A 24388-nucleotide genomic window follows, 5' to 3' on the forward strand; every position below is an offset into this window, starting at 1 on the left:
GTTGAAAGATGAGTTACGTTATGTGAGTATTGTCGTGAGAGACAGAGTGCGACGTAGGACGTAGGACGTAGGACGTAGGACAGTGAAGATGAAGTGGACATGGACATGTACATGTAGATGGAGTTAGTTGTTAGTAGTTGAAAGCGTTGAAGGTGTTTGAAAAATAGGGTTCTATGAGTATTGCTAGGTGAGCTGGCATGGCAGGTTGCTGTTAACTTAATTTGTGTATACAGTGGTAGCATGGTAGCAGTGGTATACGTACGTTTTTACTTTTAGTACTACTTGGGAGTGGGAAAAGTATTTCAGTCTCTTTTTCCCGAAAAAGATCTTTAAATGATCAATGATCAATGGCTTCAAATCTACCTCCAGTTTGAGATGATCCACGAACAACCCTCCCTCCCACGACATCTAAGACAGTGAAGATCTTAGCAGCCAAGCGCTGGTCGAGGCAACCGTGCGGCTCAACCCGACCTCTTTGAGGGTCTGCGGCTGATAGTATGGTAATGGTAATGGAACTGCAAAGGTGATACGAAGCACCTATAGATAGTGAAAAGCTTGGGATTTCAGGCTCATGAATGTTTTTGCCTTTCCTCAGTTTCAGGAAGTGTTAATCACAGTGGTTAAATAGGTAAACCGATCCAAGATGAGCAAATAACTCACTACCATGAACAAACAAAAAATCTCATTTTGCAATCGTAATTCGTTAAGATTAAGAGATATTGAGATCGGGGAGAGGGAGAAGGGGAGGTGAGACTCAGATTTCACTCAGCCACGTAAAATCTGAAAAACGTCTCTCCCAATCGTTTTCAACCCCTCAATGGGATACTTCGATTCTCTAGTACCACTTCTTTCAACAACTCTTCTGCCCTTTCAAACCCACTCCAACTTCTCATCACGTGATACATACAATTCTACCGCGGCACGGGCCTTTTCTTGAAATGTCTCTTAAATGTCGCCACATCACCAAACCCAATTTTACAGTATTGCGACATTACCTTCAACAGAGTCAACTCTTCACTATGACAAGGTGATCGTGACAGTTCTTCTTATTCTTTTCCCATGAATTGGTAGGTTTTCCGTTCCAAATGTACTAATGAGCCAAGATAATCGCACTTCTAATGCCAGGAACGGCTCTTCAGGGAAAGCGCCGCTGTCAGGAGACAGAAACACTTGGTTGTTTCTGGAAGAAGCGTTTCTAGCTCAGTCTCCAAGTAGACAACAGAAAATGCTGGTTTCACAAGAACTCAAAGTCAGAGAGTCTATCCATGATTTCGTAATACGGTTGGGCTCTTCGCTCAAATTGGACGGAAGAACCATCTTAGCTGCTACTATATATATTAATAGATACTACATGAGAATGCCTATAACAAGCTCCAAGTACTATGTGGCGAGTGCTGCAATTGCTATATCGTGCAAATTGAATGATACGTATAGGCAACCGGATAAAATCGCCCTTCAGGCTTGCAATATTAAAAACCCCAATCCTTCTCGTCCAATAGATGAGCAAAGTGACATGTTCTGGCGTTGGAGAGACCAATTATTGTTCAGAGAAGAACTCATATTGAAAACATTGAATTTCGATCTCAATGTAGATTTGCCATATAGCATACGAGATGAACTATTCAACTCACATGAGTATGAGCTGGGGCTTTTTGCTGAGAGAAAGGCTGATATTCTCAAAAACACAGTAGCATTAATTGAGGTTCTTTCCTCCTTACCCATTTTGGTTGCATTTGACATGTATACCGTGTTCGGGACCGCATTACTTGTGATAACTATGGAAGCAGCACAGAAGTTCAATGAGAAGACATTTCAGCTTCCAAAGTACTACTTGCGGTATCATTTGCAAGAAGACGCCAAAGCATGCTATGAGTGCTATCAATATATCATGAGATTGTTGAAGTACGCTGAAAGAGATCCTCTGGCTCAGAGCAACAAGGCTGCTATTAGAAGACTCCATTCATTAGAAGAGGCAGATTTTCGTAGGCTTGCCAATGAAGACGAAGTGGAGGAGAAGCTGGAAAAGCCCTCAGACGAAACTAGTCCCACTGAAGCACTGACAGAAGAAGTAAAAACATCCGAAGTTCAGGAGCCCGACGTCACAAATGAAGTTCATAAACCCGACATTGCAAAGTTGAAGAAAGAACCACCTCAAGGCCCAGCTGCTCACAAGCCTAATCCCATAGTATCCAGACAACTTAATTATTAAAGTGCTTTCTTTAAGCAATTCTTGTCCTGTAAACGTATCATCTTGTATATTAGTAATATTACTTCATAGCATAAGCCGCCAAGCAAAAGTATTCCATGGCTGGAAAAGGTGTTTGTGGACCTTTTCTACAATCATTATCATGGGATTGGCGGCGGTATTTATTTTTTTTGCACCCACAAATATAAATTTATACCTTTCTGGTTATGGTTTTGCAACAATCTTTAGGGTTAGTGTAGTGATTTAAAAGCATAGCTTCAGCTCACTTGAATGGACTACTTGCCCACTATAGAAGAGTTACATTTGAGTTTCCTAGACCTGGCATCGTCCTTGTCAGAAGCAGAGTCGGCAAAGAATGAGAATGTTCAAAATGGTAGTGATGATGATATTGCTGATTCGTGGAGTGATGAATTAACAGATCCTAACTCCGCAAGTCCTGAAGTGGATTCAAACCTTGTTTTATTCAGACAAGTGGCTCTTCTCTACAAGAATCACAATTACATGGAGATTCTTACTTTGATGCCGTCTTTGAACACCAACATTGCCTTGCCGCCAGCTATTCATCTTATGCTCTCTACCTCTTTATTCCGCTTAGGACGAATTGGTGGCGGGTTAAGAGAGATGTCGCTTGCAATAGAGCTTGAAAGTAGCTCTGCTAGGAGGGAGAAGTATATTCGGAGCTTGGTGGGCTTTTTCAGAAGTATCGGAATGCAAGAGCAAGCGTGTGCTTGCTTCAATGAGATCATAGAAATGGCAAAGACTACAGCCTTGGTCAATCAAGGTAGCGAAGCGAATGGTAATGATACTCAATTGGCCACATATGAAGCACTGATGGAACAGCTTTTCATGGATTCTCCTAATGAGAAGTAAGTTTTACCAATAATTAAGAGGATTGTATTTGTATATTTGAGACTAACACCTTATCGAAGCATGGCAGATATGGCTGCAAAAAGTGGATTGGTGGAACAGGCAGAAAAGTATTTGGCTGCAAATGGACTGATAGCCACCATATCGTTTGGGTCTGACTGCTTGGCCGTGAATTCTATGTTGACTACAGCCAAAGTTCAATTAGATGAGTGGAATTCTAGTCCAGAGAGAACGATATTAATTGACCCACTAAGTTATTTGTTGGAGGCATACAAGTTCCATGCTCCCTTGAGCTTATTTGATGGTATTTACTCTGACTTTGAGAAGCTTGAAAGGTTTATGGGAGGAGAAATTTGCAAGCATCCTGAGATCGACTATGAGATGGACCCGAAGAAACTAGCAAGGAAGTTCAAGGCTTGGGGTATACGTCAAGACTGTGGGATCAGAACGTTGTGCTGTTTGTTGATCAAACATAAAGTTGTATGGGGTCATATTGAGTACTACAAGAAGAACTATGCCGGTGCCATTGTCCACTTTACCTGGGTTTTCAAGCTTTTGAAAAGACTTGAGAGAAGATTGCTCATGGTGGTTTCCTCAACAGGCTGTCTTTCGGTTGAAACTAAACAAACTGTCCTCTTGTACATTTGTCATTCGTATTGCTGTGATGAGTATTACTCCCATTTCAAGCTTCCTTACATTATTACCCAAATGGTATCAGAGAATACGATTCCTGGTAATCAGCATGGATTATTGAGCAAGTTCTTCACGTTTTGTGGCTATACCTATGAAAAATTGGCCTTTTATGAAGCACAATCGGTCAACATAGAAGCTGAAGGGATCACCACCACAGGGTTGAAACTAAAGCAAGTCCACTTGACAGAAATGATTCGAAAGTATATCCTAGCAGCAAGTACCAGACTTAGCGATGATCCTTCAGTAATTTGGATTTACGATAGAATCATTTGGGGGATCCTTATGCATGGAGGTGTCCACTTACGTACGTTATGGTTCTTCATTGTTTTGAGAAACTATTTCTTTATTGAATTTGATTTTGGGTGTTTCCAGTTATCACTGTTTCATGATTATAGACAATTCGAGGATGAAAAGATACTAGATAGGTATGAAAATGGTTGGGAACTCGTTGACAGGTGTAAAGACCTATGTAATGACTTGAATAGAGTTAGCAACCAGAATGTATGGGATGCCAGTGCTGGTAACACTTACTTGATTCCCCAGATTTACGAGCAAGATAACAAATTTATTCTACTTAGTGATTTCTATGACGACACGCTTGATATTAAGTCCTTCGTGTATACTTCGAGGACGCTGATCAAGCCCAAGATCAAGTCATGTTTAAAGAAAGTGACCGGATCACCCAAGACGTACCATGACAATATAAAGGTCAGCAAAGAGTTCATTACACTCTGGTGTGAATCTTATTACGAAACTCATGGAAATATCCCCTCCATCATAGAAGACCTTGCTTGATACAATCAAGAATACCTCCTACCAACTCGAAACCTACAATGTTGTGTCAATTTATGTCAAATGTCTTTCGGTAACTCGGTATACTTCGACTTAGCGGCTTGTCCCGAATAGGAAATATCTGGGGAACTTCACGATTTTTCAGTTTCGGAAATAGTTCATTTATGGTGATATGTAATGAAAATCATTCAATTATAGTTATTTTAGTTTTAGTAGGGTTATATAGTTTTATAGTAAGATACGGGGAAACGAAGAAAGTTATAATTAAGCATGTGTGAAAGTATTCCAAAGACAATGAAGGCCATTGTATTCCATGGTCCTCATGATGTAAGCACCGAGATTAGAGAAACACCAAAAATCGAAAAGGCCGATGATGTGATTCTTAAGGTCAAATACTCCGGGTTGTGTGGTACTGATTTGCACAGCTACCGTGGCCACATTAAGGGACCAGTTGATCAGATCATTGGCCACGAATTCTTGGGTGAAATTGTGGCCAAGGGCTCAGATATTTCAGATTCTGAGTTTAAGATCGGAGATGATGTCCTCAGTACTTTCACTATTCAGTGTGGAATTTGTTGGTACTGTAAACATGGCTACTCGGGTCAATGTGATAAGACTAATACATTTGGTAAAGTCGGATTGCCCGGTGGACAAGCTGAGTACGTGAGAATCCCATACGCTAAGTCTACTTTAATCAAAAAGCCTGCCAGTCAGGACCATGCGGACGACTCAGTTTATGTGTTAATGGCTGATATCTTCATTACTGGCTACTATGGAGTAAAGAAGATTGTAGATTTCTTGGGCCAAAAGCCTGCTGTTGGAGTCCAGCAGTTGGAAATTAAAGATGCTACGATTTTGCAATATATGGTGTTGGCCCCGTTGGGTGTTGGCCCCGTTGGATTATGTGCATTGAGAGTCTTGAACCACTTGGGATTCAAAAAGGTTGTATGTGTCGACAATGTTCCTTCTCGTTTAGAAGAGGCCAAAAGACTTGGAGCTTATAAGACAATTAATTTTGAGACTGAACCAACATTGCTTAAGGAAGTTATAGAGAAAGATACGGGAAATGTGGGGTTTGATGCCGTTTTAGAGGTTGTTGGTGCTTCTGCTGCTCTCAAGACAGCCTACGATTCCGTTCGCCGTAATGGGTTCATTTCGTCGTTGGGAATGGGTCACGAGCCACTTCCTTTCAATGGACTTGATTGTTACTTGAAGAACATTAACATTTCTTTCGGTAGATGCCACGTTTGGTCTCTATTTCCTGAAGCGTTAGAGATATTTGAGACTTTGAAGGGTGACTTTGCCAGTTTCATTGACCACAAGGTCAGTTTGGACGAGAGTAAGGAGGCCTTTGAGTTGTTTGATCAGCATAAGGTTAGTAAAGTGGTGTTTGACTTAACGTTATAAGATAGTTAATGTGACTTCTATAAATACAATACTTATAATACTTTCTATATAATTGGTTATAAGGAAGAAATAAAAATTCAGAATACAGAAAAGTTCGGGAATTGTTGCTAAATTCTATAAAAATACCTCAATATGTTGGTTGTTCTCTATTGTTACCATTAAGCTTTCCTAGTTAGCATAACTATACTCTCTTTCTATTAAATAACACCCCAATTTGCATTTGAAGCGTATCATTTTTATTTTGCAGTAAGTGTTCCATTTTTCACCATGGCTGCAATTTCTTGTACGGAGTTAATTATACCGGGATTCTCGGTAATTTGATGGCTTTCTCTTCCTCATTATCTTTCTCTTTCTCTCTTTCCAGTGTCACGTTTACCAACATCATTTCATGACTATTACCAGGGGCTTTGGGGGAGTACCGGGCCACATCTACTTTTTATACATCTGCACCCCCACCAACACCTTATTACTAATTAATTGTCTATCTACCAGGTATCTTCTGTAGTGTGGTACTCTTCCCCATACAAGAAAAAAAACCCCGATTCGGTCTCCGCTCGGTCTCCGACTCGCTTCCTTCCCCGTATCTCACACCTATATACTCATAGCCATACACTAAAACATCCCAGCCCCCACACATACAACACCTACACAGCACCCACACGACACCCACACACCCACACCACACCACACCTCACCATTCTATCTGGCTATCTGGACCTGCATCACGTCGTGTCACCTCCTCCTGCACACGTCACCACCTCTATCTAAACCCATCTCTCGGACCGCAGTTCCGACAACCTTTCCTGAAAAATTCCTTTGGTTACGAACAGTAAGAACGGTGTCCTGTTAGTGTATATTGGTACGTTTGGAGCTGTAACTGCCAATAGTAGTTAAGTAAGCAGTGGTTAACAGGTACCGGTTACAGATCTTGTCGTCTGAATCGGGAAATTTGGCCAGGTTTCGGCGTTTTACTGGGGATTATTATACCCCATCTCGCATAGTCTAATAAAGACATCGGAGGGCTCTTGCTACCAATTGGGACATTAGCTGCAAGAAGAGCCGTCTCCAGCGTCTCCGATAAGAACTCAGGAACAAGCAAAAACCGTATAAAATGGCGAAAAAGCCCAATGATATGGCGATGAATACGTTCACGTTTCGTACGGGTCCAAGCCCTAACGATATCGGTGTGGGAGCAGCAGCGAATTCATATCTGAACTCCAACGAATCTCATATAAGGAGTGGAAGCAATAGCAATAATAATAGTAATAGTGGTGGTACTGGAGCAGTTGGTGGTAGTGGAGGACTTCAAAGTCTTCAAAATCTCCAGAATCTCCAGAATCTCCAGAATCTTCAGAATCTTCAGAATACCACGGCATTACCTTTATCGAATAGTGGAGCATCTACAGCTTCGCCGAGTAATTCGATAACAGGCGGAGGACTCATTGGAACTCTTGCAAATACGAATAGCACGGTAGGAAATCAAGGTTTTGGTAGTTTTCCTTTGACCAGTGGTGGTAATAATACAGGAGCCTCGAAGAACAGTACAAACAATAACAGTAATACGGGCACTTCGACGCCTAGTGGTTCATTTGCTGGCGGGATCTTCAATCTACAACATCCTACGTTAAGACCACCAATTGACCAGCAGTCTCTTCAACAACAACAGCACCAACAGCAGCTTCTGGCGGCAGCAAGAGGACGAATGAGGGTTTCAAAGGCTTGTGATCGCTGTAGAACTCAGAAGATCAAGTGCTCAGGCACTCATCCGTGCAATACTTGTACCAAGCACAAGAAAGAATGTACTTATTCTACCAACTTCACTACTGGAGGCAATACTACAACAGCTGGCGTATCCAGTGCCAAAGAACAGATGTTGTTTCCTCAGTATAAGAAGCAGAAGCTCTTGGTAGAACCTTTTGGCTTGCCTGTAGTGAACAAGACCAATGAGAAGGACTACATCTCTCATTTGGAGAACAGAGTCCAATACTTGGAAAACTTGTTGTCTAATGACACGGCACGGACCTTTAAAGATATAACCAGCGAAGAGCCAGAAAATGCCGAGTTGGAGAAGATCCTTATCAGTCCAAGTAGCAAATGGCGATTTCTGCGTCGTCATCAGAACCTTCTTATCATTCAATTGTGCAAATCCATGTATAATAACCTCTCCGAGGAACTGCAGCAGCTAGTGACTATCCCAAGAACTCAGTATTTTGGATGGAACATGTCTGGATGCAACTACTTAACATCAGAAGAATTACCGAAGTTACCAGAGTTCGAGTTCTTGAACACTGAACAGTACATAGACTTCTTCTTCGAGGAAATCAACCCTCTTTTCGCTATTCTCCACGAGACTGTGTTCAGAGAGCAAGTTGTGGCTTATGATAAGCTACTCAAAGAACAATTGACATCAAGCAAAAACTCCGATGGAGACTACAAGACCAATCAGACTCGTTTGTTCAGTGCCAAATTGTACCTCGTGTATGCTTTGGCTATAAGGTTCCAGGAAATGCAAAAGCCCAAGGGACCATCGCTTGAGATGTTGAAGATTGAAGAGAAGTTATTCAAATATGCTCATAAGGTTGTAGCTATTCTAGGATTTGAATGGGAATCTTTTGAGTTGATTCAAAGTTGGTTGTTGATAACCTTATACTTAAGAACAACACATCGTCAGACTTCTTGTTTTCATGCTTTGGGTCAAGCCATTACTATGACAAAATACATGGGAATTGGTCTGGATAACCCCAAATTGGCGACTTCAACACCCTATGAGCGTTTAAAGGCAAAGAGAATCTTCTGGTGTGTGTATTCATTCGACCGGTTATTCGGTTTACAAACAGGTAGATACTGTGGATTAAGAGATGAGGATATATCTAGAGAGTTTCCCACTTATGATTTCGCCGAAGAGACAAAGAGAGACGATTGGTTGACTCTACCAGCATTTGCGTTGATTCACTTAGCTAGGATATCAAACTTCGTGCACACTTCAGTTAATGATCATCCAACATTGATAAAGTATCAACAAATTAACAAGGAATTGGTTATTATTCACGATTGGTTCAACTCGATCGGGTTCAGAAATGACTTGATCTTTAATAAAGGAGCCGATTTAGAAGTTAATTCTGAGGATGCCGACAAACCAGTGGAAAAGCCCATTAGTTCCTTGATCAAAGCTCAAGTGAAATTGCATTACTACGATTTAGTGATGTGTATACATGGTAAAGTGTTGTTCAACTTCATTGGAAGAAGAATAGTAAGTAACGGTTTGAAGTTAGAGATGGTTCTAGACGCTTCCCGTGGAATAATAGAGGTATTGGATAAGGTCAATAAGGCAGGCTATCTCTATACTCCTTGGTATTTGGTACTTCTTCTTTTGTTCAATGTCGGTGTGAATGCTGTCACATTGGTCAATAGTGGTGTATTTGTTGACCAATGCCGTACTCTCTTGAAAGACACAATCAAACTACTTCAAGTCTTGAAGAGAGCTTCAGTCCGGAATGAAAACGGTAAACTAGTAATCAGAGAAAGATTCAAAATGGTAAGAGAATGTCTATGGGCACTTAAAATGGCAAACAAGATTCTATCTCTTCGTTTGCAAGAGGATATAAAAGCTTTGAACACCATCGGAACAGATCATGGTTCCTCTGAAGTAAACAGACAGATGTTTACACAATTAGGAGTCAGTGACGAGCAAACAACGAAACCTAAAGACGAATTTAATGAGTTATTCGAAAAGCAATTGCACAGAAGTGATGCTCCTATTGATTCTACGCCTCGTCCTGTTCTTGCTCATGGCGATGATAGTATCACCCCTAGTTCATCAGCATCTTTGGAGTATTTCGCTCCTGGTGGGGACCATTCGAACCCTGGCAATGCAAACCCCAACGGAGAGGACCCAGTTGCAGACGTGGATAATTTATTGGGTAATTTGCAATGGTTCGATCAATGGTTGGATTTCAAATACGATTTCTAATTGTATATAATTTATTTAATATGTACTATAAATAAGATAATAATTGTAATCACATTGTTCCACCATGGAACACTCGGATTCCAGCAATGGAAGCCTTCACGTAAAATAGCTGTCGTGTTCCTAGTTGATGCATCAATGGTGTCAATAGTTGACGTACTTGATGCATAGGACAGATACTACCAGAAGGGTACTGACCCCATGTTGTGGCCCATTTTGAAACCAATGGGGTGAAGGTTATAGGGGCAATGTGGCGACATAATTTCCTACCTATTGACAACCCCTTTGGAGTGGTTTCTTTATTGGGATGACAAGCTGTTTTGTACAAAAAAATATCCATAAACTTATACCGTGGTTACTCCTATTTTGTCAAAAGAAGCCCACCTTTAATGCAAAAAGCAACGAAATTCCTTTGCTGTTTGGTTCAAACTGACATAGGGGTACTCGGAAATAAATATAGGAGTACCCCATTTCACTATTGCAAAAATGGCCTGTTGTAGTAATATGGTTCCAAATTGCGGGAATCTTGCCGATGCAAAATGATTCAATTTTTAGCTGGTACTGTACCCCACAATGATACTCCATATTTCTTTTGCAAACCGATCCTGCTGGAGTTTAGCCCTGAAAGAACAATGGGTGTTGTTCTGATGACGATTTTTTGCAAGCAAGAGGATTGCAAATTTGCTGAGTTAATGCACCATGGAACCTGGAAACAGTCACTCCCATTGAATAGCAAAAAAAATACACGGAACTTCGCAATGCAACTCGCAATTCGCTGCTCCTCCATGTGAGTTATCCCAATCACCCATTGTTTTATCATTTTACACTGTAGCAATCAAAATTAGCTTTAGCAATCAAAAGTACTTGGGGTTATTTTGCATTCTCCACCAGCTACGGTCTTTGTGGTTCCTAATTGGGGGAGAACCCAATAGTTTTTCCGAAGGTAATGTGTCACAAGTGCAGGCCCCAGCAGCAGCAGGGAAGCAACATACAGCAGCAGCAGGGAAGCAACATACAGGATGCGCCGGGGTACAGAACAACATAGCGGGGAGTTCTACTGGATATGGTGTTCTCCCGTCGTAAATCTGATTGGGGAAATAGTAGAGAGAGGCGAAACATACCCAAAAGAAAAGAATCTTTCTGTGCTTGGCAGTTAAACTTCAAAACTGAATTTACCTGGAACGGCTAATTCAAAGGGAAAACCTTGTCGGAGGTGAGGGATTACCCTTTTCTGACCTCCGAAGGTTAACCGCCAGGCATACCAGTATTGTTACCGAGGCCATGTCTGATTCGGACACTTTGAAATTTCTCCTAATCCCAGGCTAGACCTCCCGATGTGGAACACAGCATCAACTTAGAAAGCGGATACCATGGCGCATGGAAAAGGAGGAAGAAAGGTCGGCAGAACCTCGTATGGCGACATTTATCCGCGACTCACGAATGTATGAATTGTTGCATCCCGGAGAGATGGGCCAAGACTGTTTTCAACCACACTAATGCAAAAAAATAGGTTAAAGAAATCATGACATATGTACATGGCTTTACAGATGCAATAAACTATTGAAGGTGGATGAGTGGAATTTTTGATCACGCAGAGCATTTTTTGCTGCTGGTAGCAAAACGGTAAAGAAACGGTGAGAGCAGCCCTTTGTCCTTGTTCTATCTAGACCAATAACTTGCTAATCCACAATCTCTGTGTAGGAAAAATTTTCGCAGAAATTACTCCACAGGTTAGTGAATGCACCGATCAATATACAATGGCTTATTTTTATGGATACGGTTACCTAGTTGAACCAGAAGGCTTCGGAAGGTCGATAAACGTTCCAACTCCAACGACCTTCCCATGGACAGTCGTGTACCCGGGGATATTTTTTAGCACGGGGGAAGGCGAGGGGCACTCGACCTCTGTGGGGGCGGGGCCACTACAACGATGAAGGTGTATCATGGTGCGTTATCAGAAATGTCGTTAATTGCAATATAATGGTTATGACAGAGGATTCCAACTGTGGAAGTTAGTAGCATGCGATAATTAACATACCTAGAAACAGTAAATTAGAACCACGTGAGGACTGAATAGGCGCACCGATGATCCAAGTTCCAATCAGAATGACTAAATAGGCAGAACGATGAGGGTAATTTAACACATCAATTCCTAAAGGAGCAACCAAGTGCCCTACCCTCCTCAGTCTGGGATTTGCGAACTTCCTATCTACCGAAATGGCTATCGATAATTTCCATTAGTTAAATGCATATGATTCTGAGATTGTGAGAAAAGATATCATTTAAATCTATTTCCCCATGGGCGAATGGGGATCTTTGAGAACTCTGCAAAAAAGACCCAGAAAATCCCTACTTAGTTGCAAGGAGACCCCAGGAGCATGCTCCGAACGGCACACGTCGGCTCTTTCTGCCAGCTAGCAAACTTTCTACCTCAATTGACCTATGTTCTCTGGATACCCCGGATGTAGGGGTAAATATCAGCAAACAATTGAAGCGCCTCATTTTTAATGCTGTTAATTATAGTAAATCTAGATTTTTCCCCGAACATTCCCTACTCTACCAGTTGCAAAGCTCGGTTGCATTGGCCATCCCAGCCCCTAATTGCTAATAGAGGCCATGGCTGGACAGTTGCCGACATTGCTGCAGGACTTGAGCTGTTTTTTTTTTCAGCTCACTCATCGGAAAAATTTTTACAGGTTACGGAGACGTATGCAGTGCGCAGAACAGTTAGAGGAGGACTCACCGGAGAGTCAACAAGCGACGGTGACGCCAGATTAGATTTTTGCCAGCTTAGTTTGCAACTGGAAGGATGTGGGGTTCAAAGAGGAGAAAGATGTGAGGATGTACGGTACGGTGAAGATAGCAGAGACAGGAGTGCTCCAAGGTTTCTCCTCATTCTTTATTTACGGGAGATTCTCCAGGATAAGACATTCTCCAGAAGTTAGTATATGCTTAAGTGGAGTGGTACGACGGTACGTGAGAACGCCCCCAAAAACTTCATCAATGGAATTTAGTGTACACCACTGGGTGGTACTGGGTTATGATGTGAAATTCCGATCAGAGCAAACGCTGACCAGAAAAGCACGTCAAAATGCCCACACATGGGGAGATTGGGCGACGTTCTCCAGAGCGGCTAAATACTTGGCTATATACTCTGGAGAAAACTCGCTGTGCGTATCGGAGGTACTTCCGCGAGAATGTTCCGTGTTGCATCAAACTATATAGGGTTACATAGTGTCCTAGACAAGCGGCTGGTTTAAGAGCCCTTGGCCTACCACATCATCGTAAATGTGAGTTCCAGCAGGAAACTCTAACTCAAATGAACCTGACATCGTGGTTGGACCCACGAAGTTCATCTCTTCTCCACCGCAACGTCAGCTTAATTCGCCAGCTCAGAAACCATTCCAACCTAGAAATTATTCTCTTTCCTCCGTAAAAAACAAACAATAACAAAAACACACACACTTCTTCTACCAACAACACCTCCATCACCTCCAGTACCTCCAATACCCACTCCCACACAGATGACCCGGATTATCCTCTCATGCACCCACTGCCCTCCCATTCCCCTCATTTCCATGGTTACCCACCCATACTCCATCCTCTTTCGTACCCGCTCATTACAATACCTACTACATCACCAGACACTGCACCCTGTGCAAACACTACAAAACACTACACAAAAGTCCCGTTTTTCCACTCTTCGGAAACGTTTTTCCACTCTTCGGAAAAACTCTGCTCAACGCCACATTGTCCACAACACTATATACACTCCAGACGCACCTCCCGCATCCCGTTCCCATGCACTCTCAACCTTGTTTTGCAAGTTACTTTGGTTTCTTTTAACTCCATCCCACTTTCTGCTCCATGCAGGCTAAAAAAATTCCTTCCACCGCCAATAATATTTTCTGCGACATCCATGCATGTCGCTCCTGCTTTGAGAGATATCTCCTTGCAAATATCCCGATATTTATATATATAAGTGTTCTTGCATGCCATTTATATGGATACCAACAACGGAGTTTCCTTTTGGAATTTGTTCTTATAGCAACAAGAGTACCTTGAAGTGTTAACCAAGCTTACTGTGAACTTTTCCTGCCGTTTTTGCCTTGGTAGAAGCCGTAATCTCGAATACTTAACACCCCCTCCCAGTGAAAAACTGTGGAACAGAGCCATTAATTACTGCAATATCGACAAGAAACCGCCGTATTGGATAGCAAAAAGTGCCATTTTCAAGGCCAGAAAGCATACTATCCACACTGCCCGACCCGTGTCCACCACACCAGCGAAAATCCCCGGTTTATAGTGGAATTTCCACCCCAAATACCCTCCAACTCATGCCCTCCCCCTCTCATTCCAACGACCAGTTTTCAACCATGATGGCCACCATGCCCAAGGAAAGAAAGCCAAAGGAGGACAGACCTTACAAATGTACCTTCTGTGACAAGGCCTTCCACCGCTTGGAACACCAAACAAGACATATCCGAACTCATACCGGTGAAAAACCGCATGCTTGTACCTTTCCTGGGTGCAATAAGCGTTTCTCTCGTTCAGATGAACTTACAAGACACTTACGTATTCACAGCAACCCTTCTTCTCGCAAGAGGAAGAGCAAGAATAGCTCCAGTCCCGAGCACGCCAGGTCCGAGTCCATGCCCTTGAACCAGCAGATCAACCCCATGCAAGCTCCGGTCTTCCAGCAAGTATCAGCAGCAATTCCGTTCTCTTTGGATAGAAACGGGAACCCCATCTACCACCAGCTGTACCCAGTGTACTTCATTCCACAACCAAATGTGGCCATAGCTAACGGACAACCTCCTCAACAGCTCCAGCAAATGGCAGCTCAACCCATCCAGCACAACTTGAGTAATACCCTGATAACATCCAACGGCTCTTTTACCCAAGTTTCTCCCATTAGCATATCTCCAGCACAACACCAACAACAGCAAATTCACCAGGAACAACCACAGCCTCAGCACCATTACCAACAAGGATCCGCCGTGTTCTCGCTTCCTTCGTCTCCTACAAACTTTCTGCAAGGAACCAGCGCTAGCATCAATACCAATGTGAATAACCTCATCAACAATTCAAGACCTTCCATGGTCGACAGATCGGTTTCCTCGGACGCCTTGAGACTTCCTCCCTTGAATAACCATTCTACCAACACCTCTCCTCCATCAATGTACAACAGAGTTCCTATCATGAGCAAGTCGGAGTCGACTACTTCGATCTCATCGAATGGTCAACTCTTTAGCCAGTCTGGTTCGATGTCTACAGCCAATTCCGCTGCCCATTCACTTGGAACTTCGCCAGATACCTCGTCCAACTCAGCATTCTCCATGCATCCACCTTCATCCACTTTTCATCACTTGCCAACACCTTCTTTCTCCAATTTGAACGAATACTTCCAGCAAAACCAGAGCAAAAGCAGTCTCAACAACGCCCGTATGTTCAACGCTTCTTCCAGCTCATTGAGCTCGCTCAGTGGTAAGATAAAGTCGTCTTCGTCGTCGACAAACTTGACTCTGTTGTCTTCTTTCCAAAGAATGACTCCTATCAAGCCTTCTTTGAACAGTACTGCTTCTACAAGCAATATCCGTTCGGGAATCTCCAATTATCCTATTCCAAAGCCTTCTTCTTCAACCTCGTTGAACCTCGAGTTCTTCCAGGCTGCGAATAACGGCTCTCAGAACTCCCAGAACGGTCCTCCTTCCAACAAGAAGTCCAGACCGAACTCTCCTTCTCAGTCTCTGAGCCTGTTACTTATGTTGAGCGGTTCCGTCTCAGGAAGTGACAGTGCTACCATCAGAAAGGCTGGACAGAGCCAGTTCCTCATCTCTCCTAACGAAACTCCTCTTCAGACACCTTCTCAATCTCCTCATTTGCACCCACAGACTTTCAACTCCGAAAACACTTCCAGCAGCATTGCTAATGGAGTAGACAAGTCTGGAGCTGCTGCAATGAACTTGATAAGTGCAGCAGCCAGAAACATCCAGAATGAGGCTAGCAAGAGCGAAGAAACCAAGAACATTGCAACTACTGGAACCCGATTACCTCCTATCAGAAGCGTTTTCAGTTTCACCAACTTGAACAGCTTTCCTGTTCCCATGGCCAACGGAGTAAGCAGTGTAAGTAGCAATGGAAGCGACCAGGTTGAAGATGTCGCCAAGAAGTCTACAATTGCCAGCTTGCTCAGTTAGTTGGGTTAAGGAAATGGCCAATGTAATGTAATTTCTTACAAGAGATATGAATACCAGAGAACTGGCTTTCGAGAGTCTCTCTCTGGGTTCTCTTCTGGAGCTTTTAGGAACAGTATAGGTTGGTTTTTATGGAGCCAAATCTGCTGGTCCTAGAGACTCTAGGAGTAATGTTCTACGATACGATATATGTGACGAATAGTTTTAAATGAGTTTAAGTTTATAGGTGTGGGCAGTTAGTGTAACATTAATATTTAATATTTGATTTATAGAGCGAGATGTCTGTTAGAGGTGTAAGGTGTAGAGGTGAAGAGGAGGGACAAAAGTAGGATCTAAAGAAAAGTTACAGGAGCATAAGGATATGGAATAAAGAACAGAACGAACATAAAGGAGAACAGAAAGAAGAACAGCAACTACAGCAACAACAACAACAACAACAACAAGCATTGACCCAGGAAACCAAGACGTTTTGCTATCTTTTCAAATGTTCATTAAAAATATACAACCTCAACGATTTGGGTGCAAAAAAGAAAGCATATACAAATGTATTAATTGACAATTACTGTGACCAGCTAAAAGGACATACTGAAAGAGACTTTGAAGACTACAGCACTTTATAATACCATTACAACCTTATAGAGCCAAGAAAGGACCACCATACTTACGAAATATACTTCCTTTCCTCAATCGACTAGAATGCAAAAAGCATAAAGCCAACCCGTAATGTAAAACCTTAAACCATCAACTAAAAACCACAAACCATAAACTTCTAAAACATAAACTTCTGTAACATCTAAAACATATTCCTTCTACTCCATTCTACTCCATTCTCCATCGTAACCTACTCTCTCCACAACTTTTCACCTTCCACACCCTAAAAATCCATCTCACCATACTAATCATACCATTAACATACACCCACCCAATACCAATGACACTACCATTTCTCGCCCCATTTCCCCCATTCAACACAACACAACAACCACCACCAGATCCTCTACCATCCCCAACTTTCTACCCCACTCTCTCTTTCTGGGGATAAACCCCAGATCCCCAGATTTCCAGATCCCCAGATCCTTTTCTTCACCTCGACATACTCCAACGTTTCAATGCAACGTTACACCCAAAAAAGTTTCCGGCTGAGGTTATGCACTTGGCCCAAAATAGAACTTACTCCTATCTACGGTTTGGGCTACACCTTTCGGTTGGGAACAGTGCCCATGTCGTCGTCCCATGTACGATGTACAAGTGGACCTAGTGCCAACGGCAGATCTCGGAAAATACTAAAACCAGTGAAAACTCTGGTGAACACGGTAAACCAGGTGGTTCGTATGCAAAAAAATATCGTCTGGAGAACATCGTAGACAACATCGACAACTGGACCGTTGCAGTTGCACCCAGCGAATGCAGATAGCTGAAAAGTCGTATATAACCTGTGGAGGTCTGCAGCATGCACGCTGTCACATAAAAGGATTGACCTTCTCTGGGGTAGAGCCCACCCCATCACGGTATAGGTGAAATTGCATAATGGAAAACTATGGAGAAAAGAAAAGAAATGTCAGTATTAACTGTGACCGTTTACAGTTAATTAATGGAATAGGAAATATTGCCAAAAGATATTATTGGGGCCTGGTGGGTAATACGAGGAATAAACAATACCCAGATCGTAGTTAATGTCGTTGGAAATCGTCACCATACCGTGGAGTTCATTGTGGAGACTAGATTTTACGATCGAGGGGGAGGGGGAATAGAGGTTGTTCCAGGAGACATCCCGACCCCACACTCTAACCGTGACATCAGCTGCGTTATCAACGTACGGGCCGCATAATAATTGTGTTGTTTCGGAACCAAAATCCACTATCTACAAGGCACTTCGGAGCAATTCCAACTCCAACCGACCATTTCGACGTTCTCCAGAATTCTGGATTAATTCACTCCTGCTGCGGAGAAACCATACCCACCACAACGACAACGAACAAAAGAATCCTCCATGCAAAAAGCCCCAGCCCCGTCGCCAAATCTCTCCGAAAACTGTCCCTACTGCATCTTCTACCCAATGACAGGTAGATCCTCTCGACTTTTCTCTCAACTTTGTACCTCTTTGTTGGTGTTGGTTCCTGTCTGATCCTAATACCGTCCCCATGTCTCCACTTCATAAGTCCATCCGGAACCAACCACGGCCCCACCTTACCACATTGGGAAGTGCATCCGCATACGATTTCTCCGTGCCGCCAGACGCAGTCCTGGAACCTTTTTGTTAGGGGCATTTATTTGGGTGGTAAGGTCCAACCGGACAAATTAGTGGGACGCCTGTACTTAACTGCTGGCGACAGCCATAAAGACAATAACGAGAAAGGTACAAGAGAGTCGATGTGGAGGATAATTAGACGGGCAGAAGGTCCAAGGACGGAAGGTGAACTGACCAGAGGCAAAAAAATTGGCGAAACGGTCGAAATGGACGAAATTGACCGGGGATCGGTCGTGGGATCAGGTGGAGCCCTGGGGTATTATTGGGGTATTGCAGTGGATGGGTGACTGGATTATTACAGGAATAGAGAGATTGTAGCGTTATTACGGTTATTACGATACGGAAGATTCATAAGGGCCCTGGGCCTGAAACTTGGCAATTCCGGGATTCAATAATATAATAAAAAGTAAATTAATTTTAACATCTGGAGCATAAGGTGGTGTAGAAAACAACACAAGTAACGATAGTTGAGTTCAAAGGCGGGCATGTCATTATTTGCATTTCCAACTGATTCGTTTGTAGCCAGATGCTCGCATCAACCATCCACCTGCCAGTCATGTTCTAGAGCATATGGGAAAGAATGCAGTAAGGCATTGGCTGTAGATCAGGTTAGCCCTAGGGTGTACTTTCTTGTTGAAAATTCTAGCAATTTTTCACCTTTAAGTGACGTTCTGTTGGCACAGTATGTACTTAGGATAACGTAGGATAGTATTAACTGACCTTCCTTCGAGTTTTGTCGTATTGACTTCGTATGTGAGAGGCCGTGATAGAGCTCGTAATCTAGAATCGAATTCAACCCTCGACCCCGAATCTTACCTCGAGGGTTTCTTTTGTAATGTCTCTGTATATGTTCCATGTTCCATGTTCCACCACCATTATGTATGTACGTCACTCTCTCTGTAATGTCCCATTATTCAATATTTGTCTCTGTATGACCTTCTCTCCCAAATAACACCCCAACTTTGGGCCATTTCCGGTTCACATTGTTGTCCTCGTCTCTTGTGGTTTGTGGAGTCTCGTGTCTCGTGTCTTATTGCGGAGGCCTCCAATGATATTATGGCATAATGGTAGTGACCATAGTCACCTACCATGGGTGCGAAGAGCACAGCGGAGTAGAGAGAGTCATTAGCACGGAGACACATGGTATACCAAAGAGACACATTAGCACAGAGACACATTGGCACACCACACAACAATGGAACTTTACCCTACACCCTACACCACAACTTCATCTCTATCTCTAGTCAAGTCTATCCACCAATGCCATGTCATCGAAACTGAGAATTCGCAGCCGGTTTCGTCGGTGGGCTGCTGCACAGCACCGGTTTTATGACCTTTCCTTGATTCACCAGTTCATTCACCACCGGAATGCTCAGTTCAATCCATCTTTCACCTTCACTCATCATCACCACCACCGGTAGATGATTTGCATGCTGGGCTGTCACCACCGTCACCACCACCGACCACCGGACTTCATTGATTTCGCCGCAACGAGGACCCCGAAAAACCAAAAACCAAAAACCAAAAAAAAAAAAGAAAAAAAAAACAACCCCACGCTGCGACCTTCGACCTTCGAAACTACGAAACTGCGAAAAAAATGCAGAACTGCGAGACTGCGAGACTGCGAAATCTGCCAAATCTGCCACTTGCGACCTGCCACCTGCGGGCTCCCCCATAAAATTTAGTGAGAATCGAGCCCTCGAGCTCCTCCCCGAGAAATCAAATAATCCAACGATACCGAGACTCTCACCGGTAGATCACTTTTATAGGCTTATACGCTTAGACACTTTCTACATTGATACACTAATACTGTTTATACAGTTTATACACGTATACATGGATACATATCCATTGGTACACGTATACACTCAGTTTGAGCAATTGACACAGTACTCTACACATTCTACACTCTACAAACACATTAAACACATTAAACTCACTCACTCCCACTCCCACACTACAACGTCGTGGTGGAACATTTAATATCACCACCACCACCACCACTCCAATTAACCTCCCCCAATTGACCTTCCCATAAACCTTCCCTCTACACAAAATCTCCCAAAACACCTGATTTCCCGTCTCTTCTTCCTCTTCTCTCTCCATCTCCATCGCCTTCCCCCCGGCACTACCTCCACCCATTTTCCACCCCATCATGACACCCTCCCACCCTCACCACCACCACTGGCATCTCCTCCCACACCTCTTTCCCCATTGGGGTGAAAAATTATGGAACAAATATCGGTTGCTATAGTTTTAGGCTCTCGCCACGACCTCCCATGGTTAGCTCCAGCCCTGGGATGGGTGAAAAATGGGGTATATAAGTCGGTGGATTCCCCCCAGATGTTGGCATTGTCAAAAAGGAAGTTATTCAGTATCATCAGTCTACAGTTGAGTCTATCCCCTCCAGCTACTTTCTGTAAATCTACTAAAAACTATCGCAATGGTTGCCCCAATCCCACAAATCAAATTGAGCTCCGGTCACTTGATGCCTTCCATCGGTTTCGGCTGTTGGAAGCTCGACAAGCCAACCGCCGGTGAACAAGTCTACGAAGCCATCAAGGCCGGTTACAGATTGTTCGACGGTGCTGAGGACTATGGTAACGAAAAGGAAATCGGTGACGGTGTCAAGAAGGCTATTGATGAAGGTATCGTCAAGAGAGAAGAGCTCTTCCTTGTCTCCAAGTTGTGGAACAACTACCACGACCCAAAGAACGTCGAGACTGCCTTGGACAGAACCCTCGCTGACCTTAAGACCGACTACGTTGACTTGTTCTATATCCACTTCCCAATTGCCTTCAAGTTCGTCCCACTCGAGGAGAAGTACCCACCAGCATTCTACTGTGGTGACGGTGACAACTTCCACTACGAAGACGTCCCAATCTTGGAGACCTGGAAGGCCCTCGAGAAGTTGGTCGCTTCCGGTAAGATTAGATCCATCGGTGTCTCCAACTTCCCAGGTGCTTTGCTCTTGGACTTGCTCAGAGGTGCTACCATCAAGCCAGCTGTTTTGCAAGTTGAGCACCACCCATACTTGCAACAACCAAGATTGATTGAGTTCGCCCAAAAGGCCGGTCTTACCGTCACTGCTTACTCTTCTTTCGGTCCTCAATCCTTCGTTGAGATGAACCAAGGTAGAGCTTTGAAAACCCCACCATTGTTCGAAAACGAGGTCATCAAGGCTATTGCTGCCAAGCACAACAGGGCCCCAGCTGAGGTTTTGTTGAGATGGTCTGCTCAAAGAGGTATTGCTGTCATTCCAAAGTCTAACCTCCCAGAGAGATTGGTCCAAAACAGAGGTTTCAACAGCTTCGACTTGACCAAGGAGGACTTCGAGGAGATCGCCAAGTTGGACATCAACTTGAGATTCAACGACCCATGGGACTGGGACCATATCCCAATCTTCGTTTAAGCTTGCTTGCAGAGGATGGATGCTGATAAAAATGCAAATAAATGGGTTTAGTCATAATTAGAAATTACATATAAATAATATAGCCCATTATTTCAAAATCTTCTTATATCAACTGTAGCAGTAAATTAGCAGTAAATAACTATATTTCCACTATAATACCACCATTGAAGTCATTCAATTCTTCATAAAAATTCTTCATTTCTTGGCTAATGCTCTCTTTCCACTGTACAACCATCATCAACTTAACATTGATCCTCATCATCAACTTCAAATACCATAAACCATCAATCCATCTCCAAGTACTCCCATTCTCACCATACTAAAAAATGGCTGCGAAAAACGATTTTGCATCAATTTTCTCATTCTTTTTTGTATGGGACATCGACGAAGGGCATTGAACGATGAAGTTGATGTGACATAAAACTGAGATCAACAAACAATTAAGAGGGGTAGAAGCGGGACGGTTATGAGTCTAGCAAACCATATTAGCAGCGGTACATAGATCAAACTTTAAATTGGCTATGAACAAAGGGTACAAAAGCAAAAAAGATCTAAGATTGAGATCCCTCGGATCAATTTTAGTAACAAATTCTCCAAGGGCTTCATGCACCAAGATCACCTTTTAAATCAAAACAAAACTTTTATTTCTGTATATACAATCAACTAAATAGCATCCAACACCGCCTTTCTACCCAAATTGAGCAATTTCAACCTCGAAACAAAGTCGTCACGGTTGAAATATGCTCCGCACATCCGTCTTTTTCCGGTAAACTCTGTCCTGGAATGGAAACATCTCCAGTTATCGAAGATCAAGCACTGGCCTGGTCTTAATTGGTAGAAGATCTCGTTCTCTGGATCCGTAATGATGGAAATCCAATGTCTGATGGCCTGGTAGAATTTGGGAATATCCTCAGGATTCTCCCAGATGTCCATGGTGGAACGATCACTCTGGTTCCAACGAACTTGAAGCAATTCGCCCTGAGGATCCAACTTGAAGATTGGCTGTGGAATATCCGGTTGGATACATACTTTTTCCTCTCCTGCTGAGTGAGCTGGAATTGGAATACGAGTGAATATCTCATAACTTTCTGGATGCTTTTCCTTCAATATTTGAGCACATTGGAAGGCATCTACCAAAGAAGTCGTACCGCCAGTTCCATCATGATAGAGCAAATGGAATAGTTGTAAACCGGGGGTGTCCGACCAATAAGTTCCGTCTGTGTGGGACGAAATATCGATATTGGTGTAAGCTGTGTCTGCCTTGGACAAATCACTAGTAAAATCCCAAAATCCACCGTAATGGGTAGGTCTAATGTAGTCCAACTTTTCACAAAGAAGCTGTGTATCCTCAGGACTAACTGGGACGTTATCAATAAGAGAAAATCCGTATTTCCAGATCTTTAACGTCCAATCCTTGATAGCAGCTTCTTTATCGGTATCATCCCCGGATTTCATTATTTCGTTGAAGTCGACTGTTGGCATATTGTCTTTGATGTCAGCGGTCTTCCAGTAGAATTGGGCCAATTTAGTCTTTTCTCCAGCTACACGGTCTACGACAGGTACCAAGCGAGGCAGGTACGAATGTAAATACAACCAAGCGATATCATAGGTACTCTTGTGGTTGTTTTGGTCCCAAACGATATCCAAGCTCGAATCTGAAAATTTCACTTCGACTGGCTTTATCTCGGCATTGATAGTAGCCGAGTTCAAGAGCCTTTGCTTTGTAAGTGGATAGTAACAGAGGTCGCAGTGGCAGTTATCTCTGAGCCATATATTGTGGTAAGACGACGTGTTGTTGTCGGCCCAGGAAATCTTAATGATTTCATTTGTGGGGTCGGCTTTTTCAATAGCGACGGGCATAATGAGATAAGAAGAGACGAGAGAAGGAAGGATTTTTTTAGTAGTTAGTGCGAACTTGAAGTTCCGAGTCGCAGGCCAATTGAATCCAGAAGACCTATGTATAACAATCTGTTACCAATGAAGACTAGAAGATATACTAAAACTCAATGCAAAGTGACTTTTCACCAAACCTTTCCATCGAATCGGACGAGAAATCGATATGAAGAAAGTCACGTGACAGAAGTTGGCGAGGGAAACTGTCGCCGAGGATCACAATGGTGAAGAAGACGAAAGGAAGAGGAAGTGGATATGAAAGATATGATACCATGGATATTAAGGTGACAGGGGGAGTAGGTGACAATGCGACAATGTGATAGGGCGAAATGTGAAAACTCTACTAGCCTGTAATATAACCTGGTAAAAAATGGTCTCCTCTATAGTAAAATGCTATTCTGTTCAAAGTCGCTAGTAGAAACGAGACATGGATTCGATGACTTCTGGCCGTGGGTTCTTTCTACCTTTATTCTCTCTGTTTTTATAGCTTATTTCATTTCATTTCATTTTGTTTCAAGACAACGAACTTGACTAAGTAATGATTTTCAATTACTACCTACTCAACATCAGCATCTAGTATAGTTTGTCATTTTCCAATAACAATTAATATCTTCAAAAATACCAATTCCACCACTCTATCACTTTCCATTCTGCACCATCACTTCTGTACCACCACTCTATCACTCACAGATCTTTATCACCATAC

At 42.9% G+C, this 24388-nt stretch overlaps 7 protein-coding genes across 7 annotated transcripts; 6 read left to right on the forward strand and 1 right to left on the reverse strand. All coding sequences in view use genetic code 12, as the record gives it.

The window, feature by feature from the left end:
* Positions 1 to 1093: 1093 nt before the first annotated feature.
* BUR2 (Bur2p) lies at positions 1094 to 2209 on the forward strand (the record flags this gene model as incomplete). The annotated part of the gene is made up of 1 exon (XM_064919166.1): positions 1094 to 2209. The coding sequence occupies one exon, from the start codon at positions 1094 to 1096 to the stop codon at positions 2207 to 2209; it is 1116 nt and encodes a 371-aa protein (XP_064775088.1).
* Positions 2210 to 2426: 217 nt separating this feature from the next.
* On the forward strand, positions 2427 to 4727 carry RJT20DRAFT_127144 (uncharacterized protein). The gene is made up of 2 exons (XM_064916929.1): positions 2427 to 3072; positions 3136 to 4727. Exons 1-2 carry the CDS (start codon positions 2477 to 2479, stop codon positions 4559 to 4561), a joined length of 2022 nt encoding a protein of 673 aa, XP_064775089.1. The 5' UTR covers positions 2427 to 2476; the 3' UTR covers positions 4562 to 4727.
* On the forward strand, positions 4728 to 6054 carry RJT20DRAFT_127145 (uncharacterized protein). The gene has a single exon (XM_064916930.1). The coding sequence runs from the start codon at positions 4829 to 4831 to the stop codon at positions 5963 to 5965; it is 1137 nt and encodes a 378-aa protein (XP_064775090.1). The 5' UTR covers positions 4728 to 4828; the 3' UTR covers positions 5966 to 6054.
* A 1613-nt stretch (positions 6055 to 7667) lies between these two features.
* On the forward strand, positions 7668 to 9935 carry CTA7 (Cta7p; the record flags this gene model as incomplete). The annotated part of the gene is made up of 1 exon (XM_064921521.1): positions 7668 to 9935. The coding sequence occupies one exon, from the start codon at positions 7668 to 7670 to the stop codon at positions 9933 to 9935; it is 2268 nt and encodes a 755-aa protein (XP_064775091.1).
* Positions 9936 to 14311: 4376 nt separating this feature from the next.
* Positions 14312 to 16132, forward strand: MIG1 (transcription factor; the record flags this gene model as incomplete). Its single annotated transcript, XM_064918303.1, has 1 exon — positions 14312 to 16132. One exon carries the CDS (start codon positions 14312 to 14314, stop codon positions 16130 to 16132), a length of 1821 nt encoding a protein of 606 aa, XP_064775092.1.
* Positions 16133 to 20695: 4563 nt separating this feature from the next.
* Positions 20696 to 21887, forward strand: GRE3 (trifunctional aldehyde reductase/xylose reductase/glucose 1-dehydrogenase (NADP(+))). Its single transcript, XM_064916931.1, has one exon. It carries the CDS (start codon positions 20821 to 20823, stop codon positions 21787 to 21789), a length of 969 nt encoding a protein of 322 aa, XP_064775093.1. The 5' UTR covers positions 20696 to 20820; the 3' UTR covers positions 21790 to 21887.
* Positions 21888 to 22452: 565 nt separating this feature from the next.
* Positions 22453 to 23649, reverse strand: RJT20DRAFT_94615 (uncharacterized protein; the record flags this gene model as incomplete). Its single annotated transcript, XM_064921541.1, has 1 exon — positions 22453 to 23649. The coding sequence occupies one exon, from the start codon at positions 23647 to 23649 to the stop codon at positions 22453 to 22455; it is 1197 nt and encodes a 398-aa protein (XP_064775094.1).
* Positions 23650 to 24388: the final 739 nt, after the last annotated feature.

This window comes from Scheffersomyces xylosifermentans (assembly GCF_036884685.1).
Source record: "Scheffersomyces xylosifermentans strain CBS 12540 chromosome Unknown RJT20scaffold_3, whole genome shotgun sequence".
NCBI classification, from domain to species: domain Eukaryota; kingdom Fungi; phylum Ascomycota; class Pichiomycetes; order Serinales; family Debaryomycetaceae; genus Scheffersomyces; species Scheffersomyces xylosifermentans.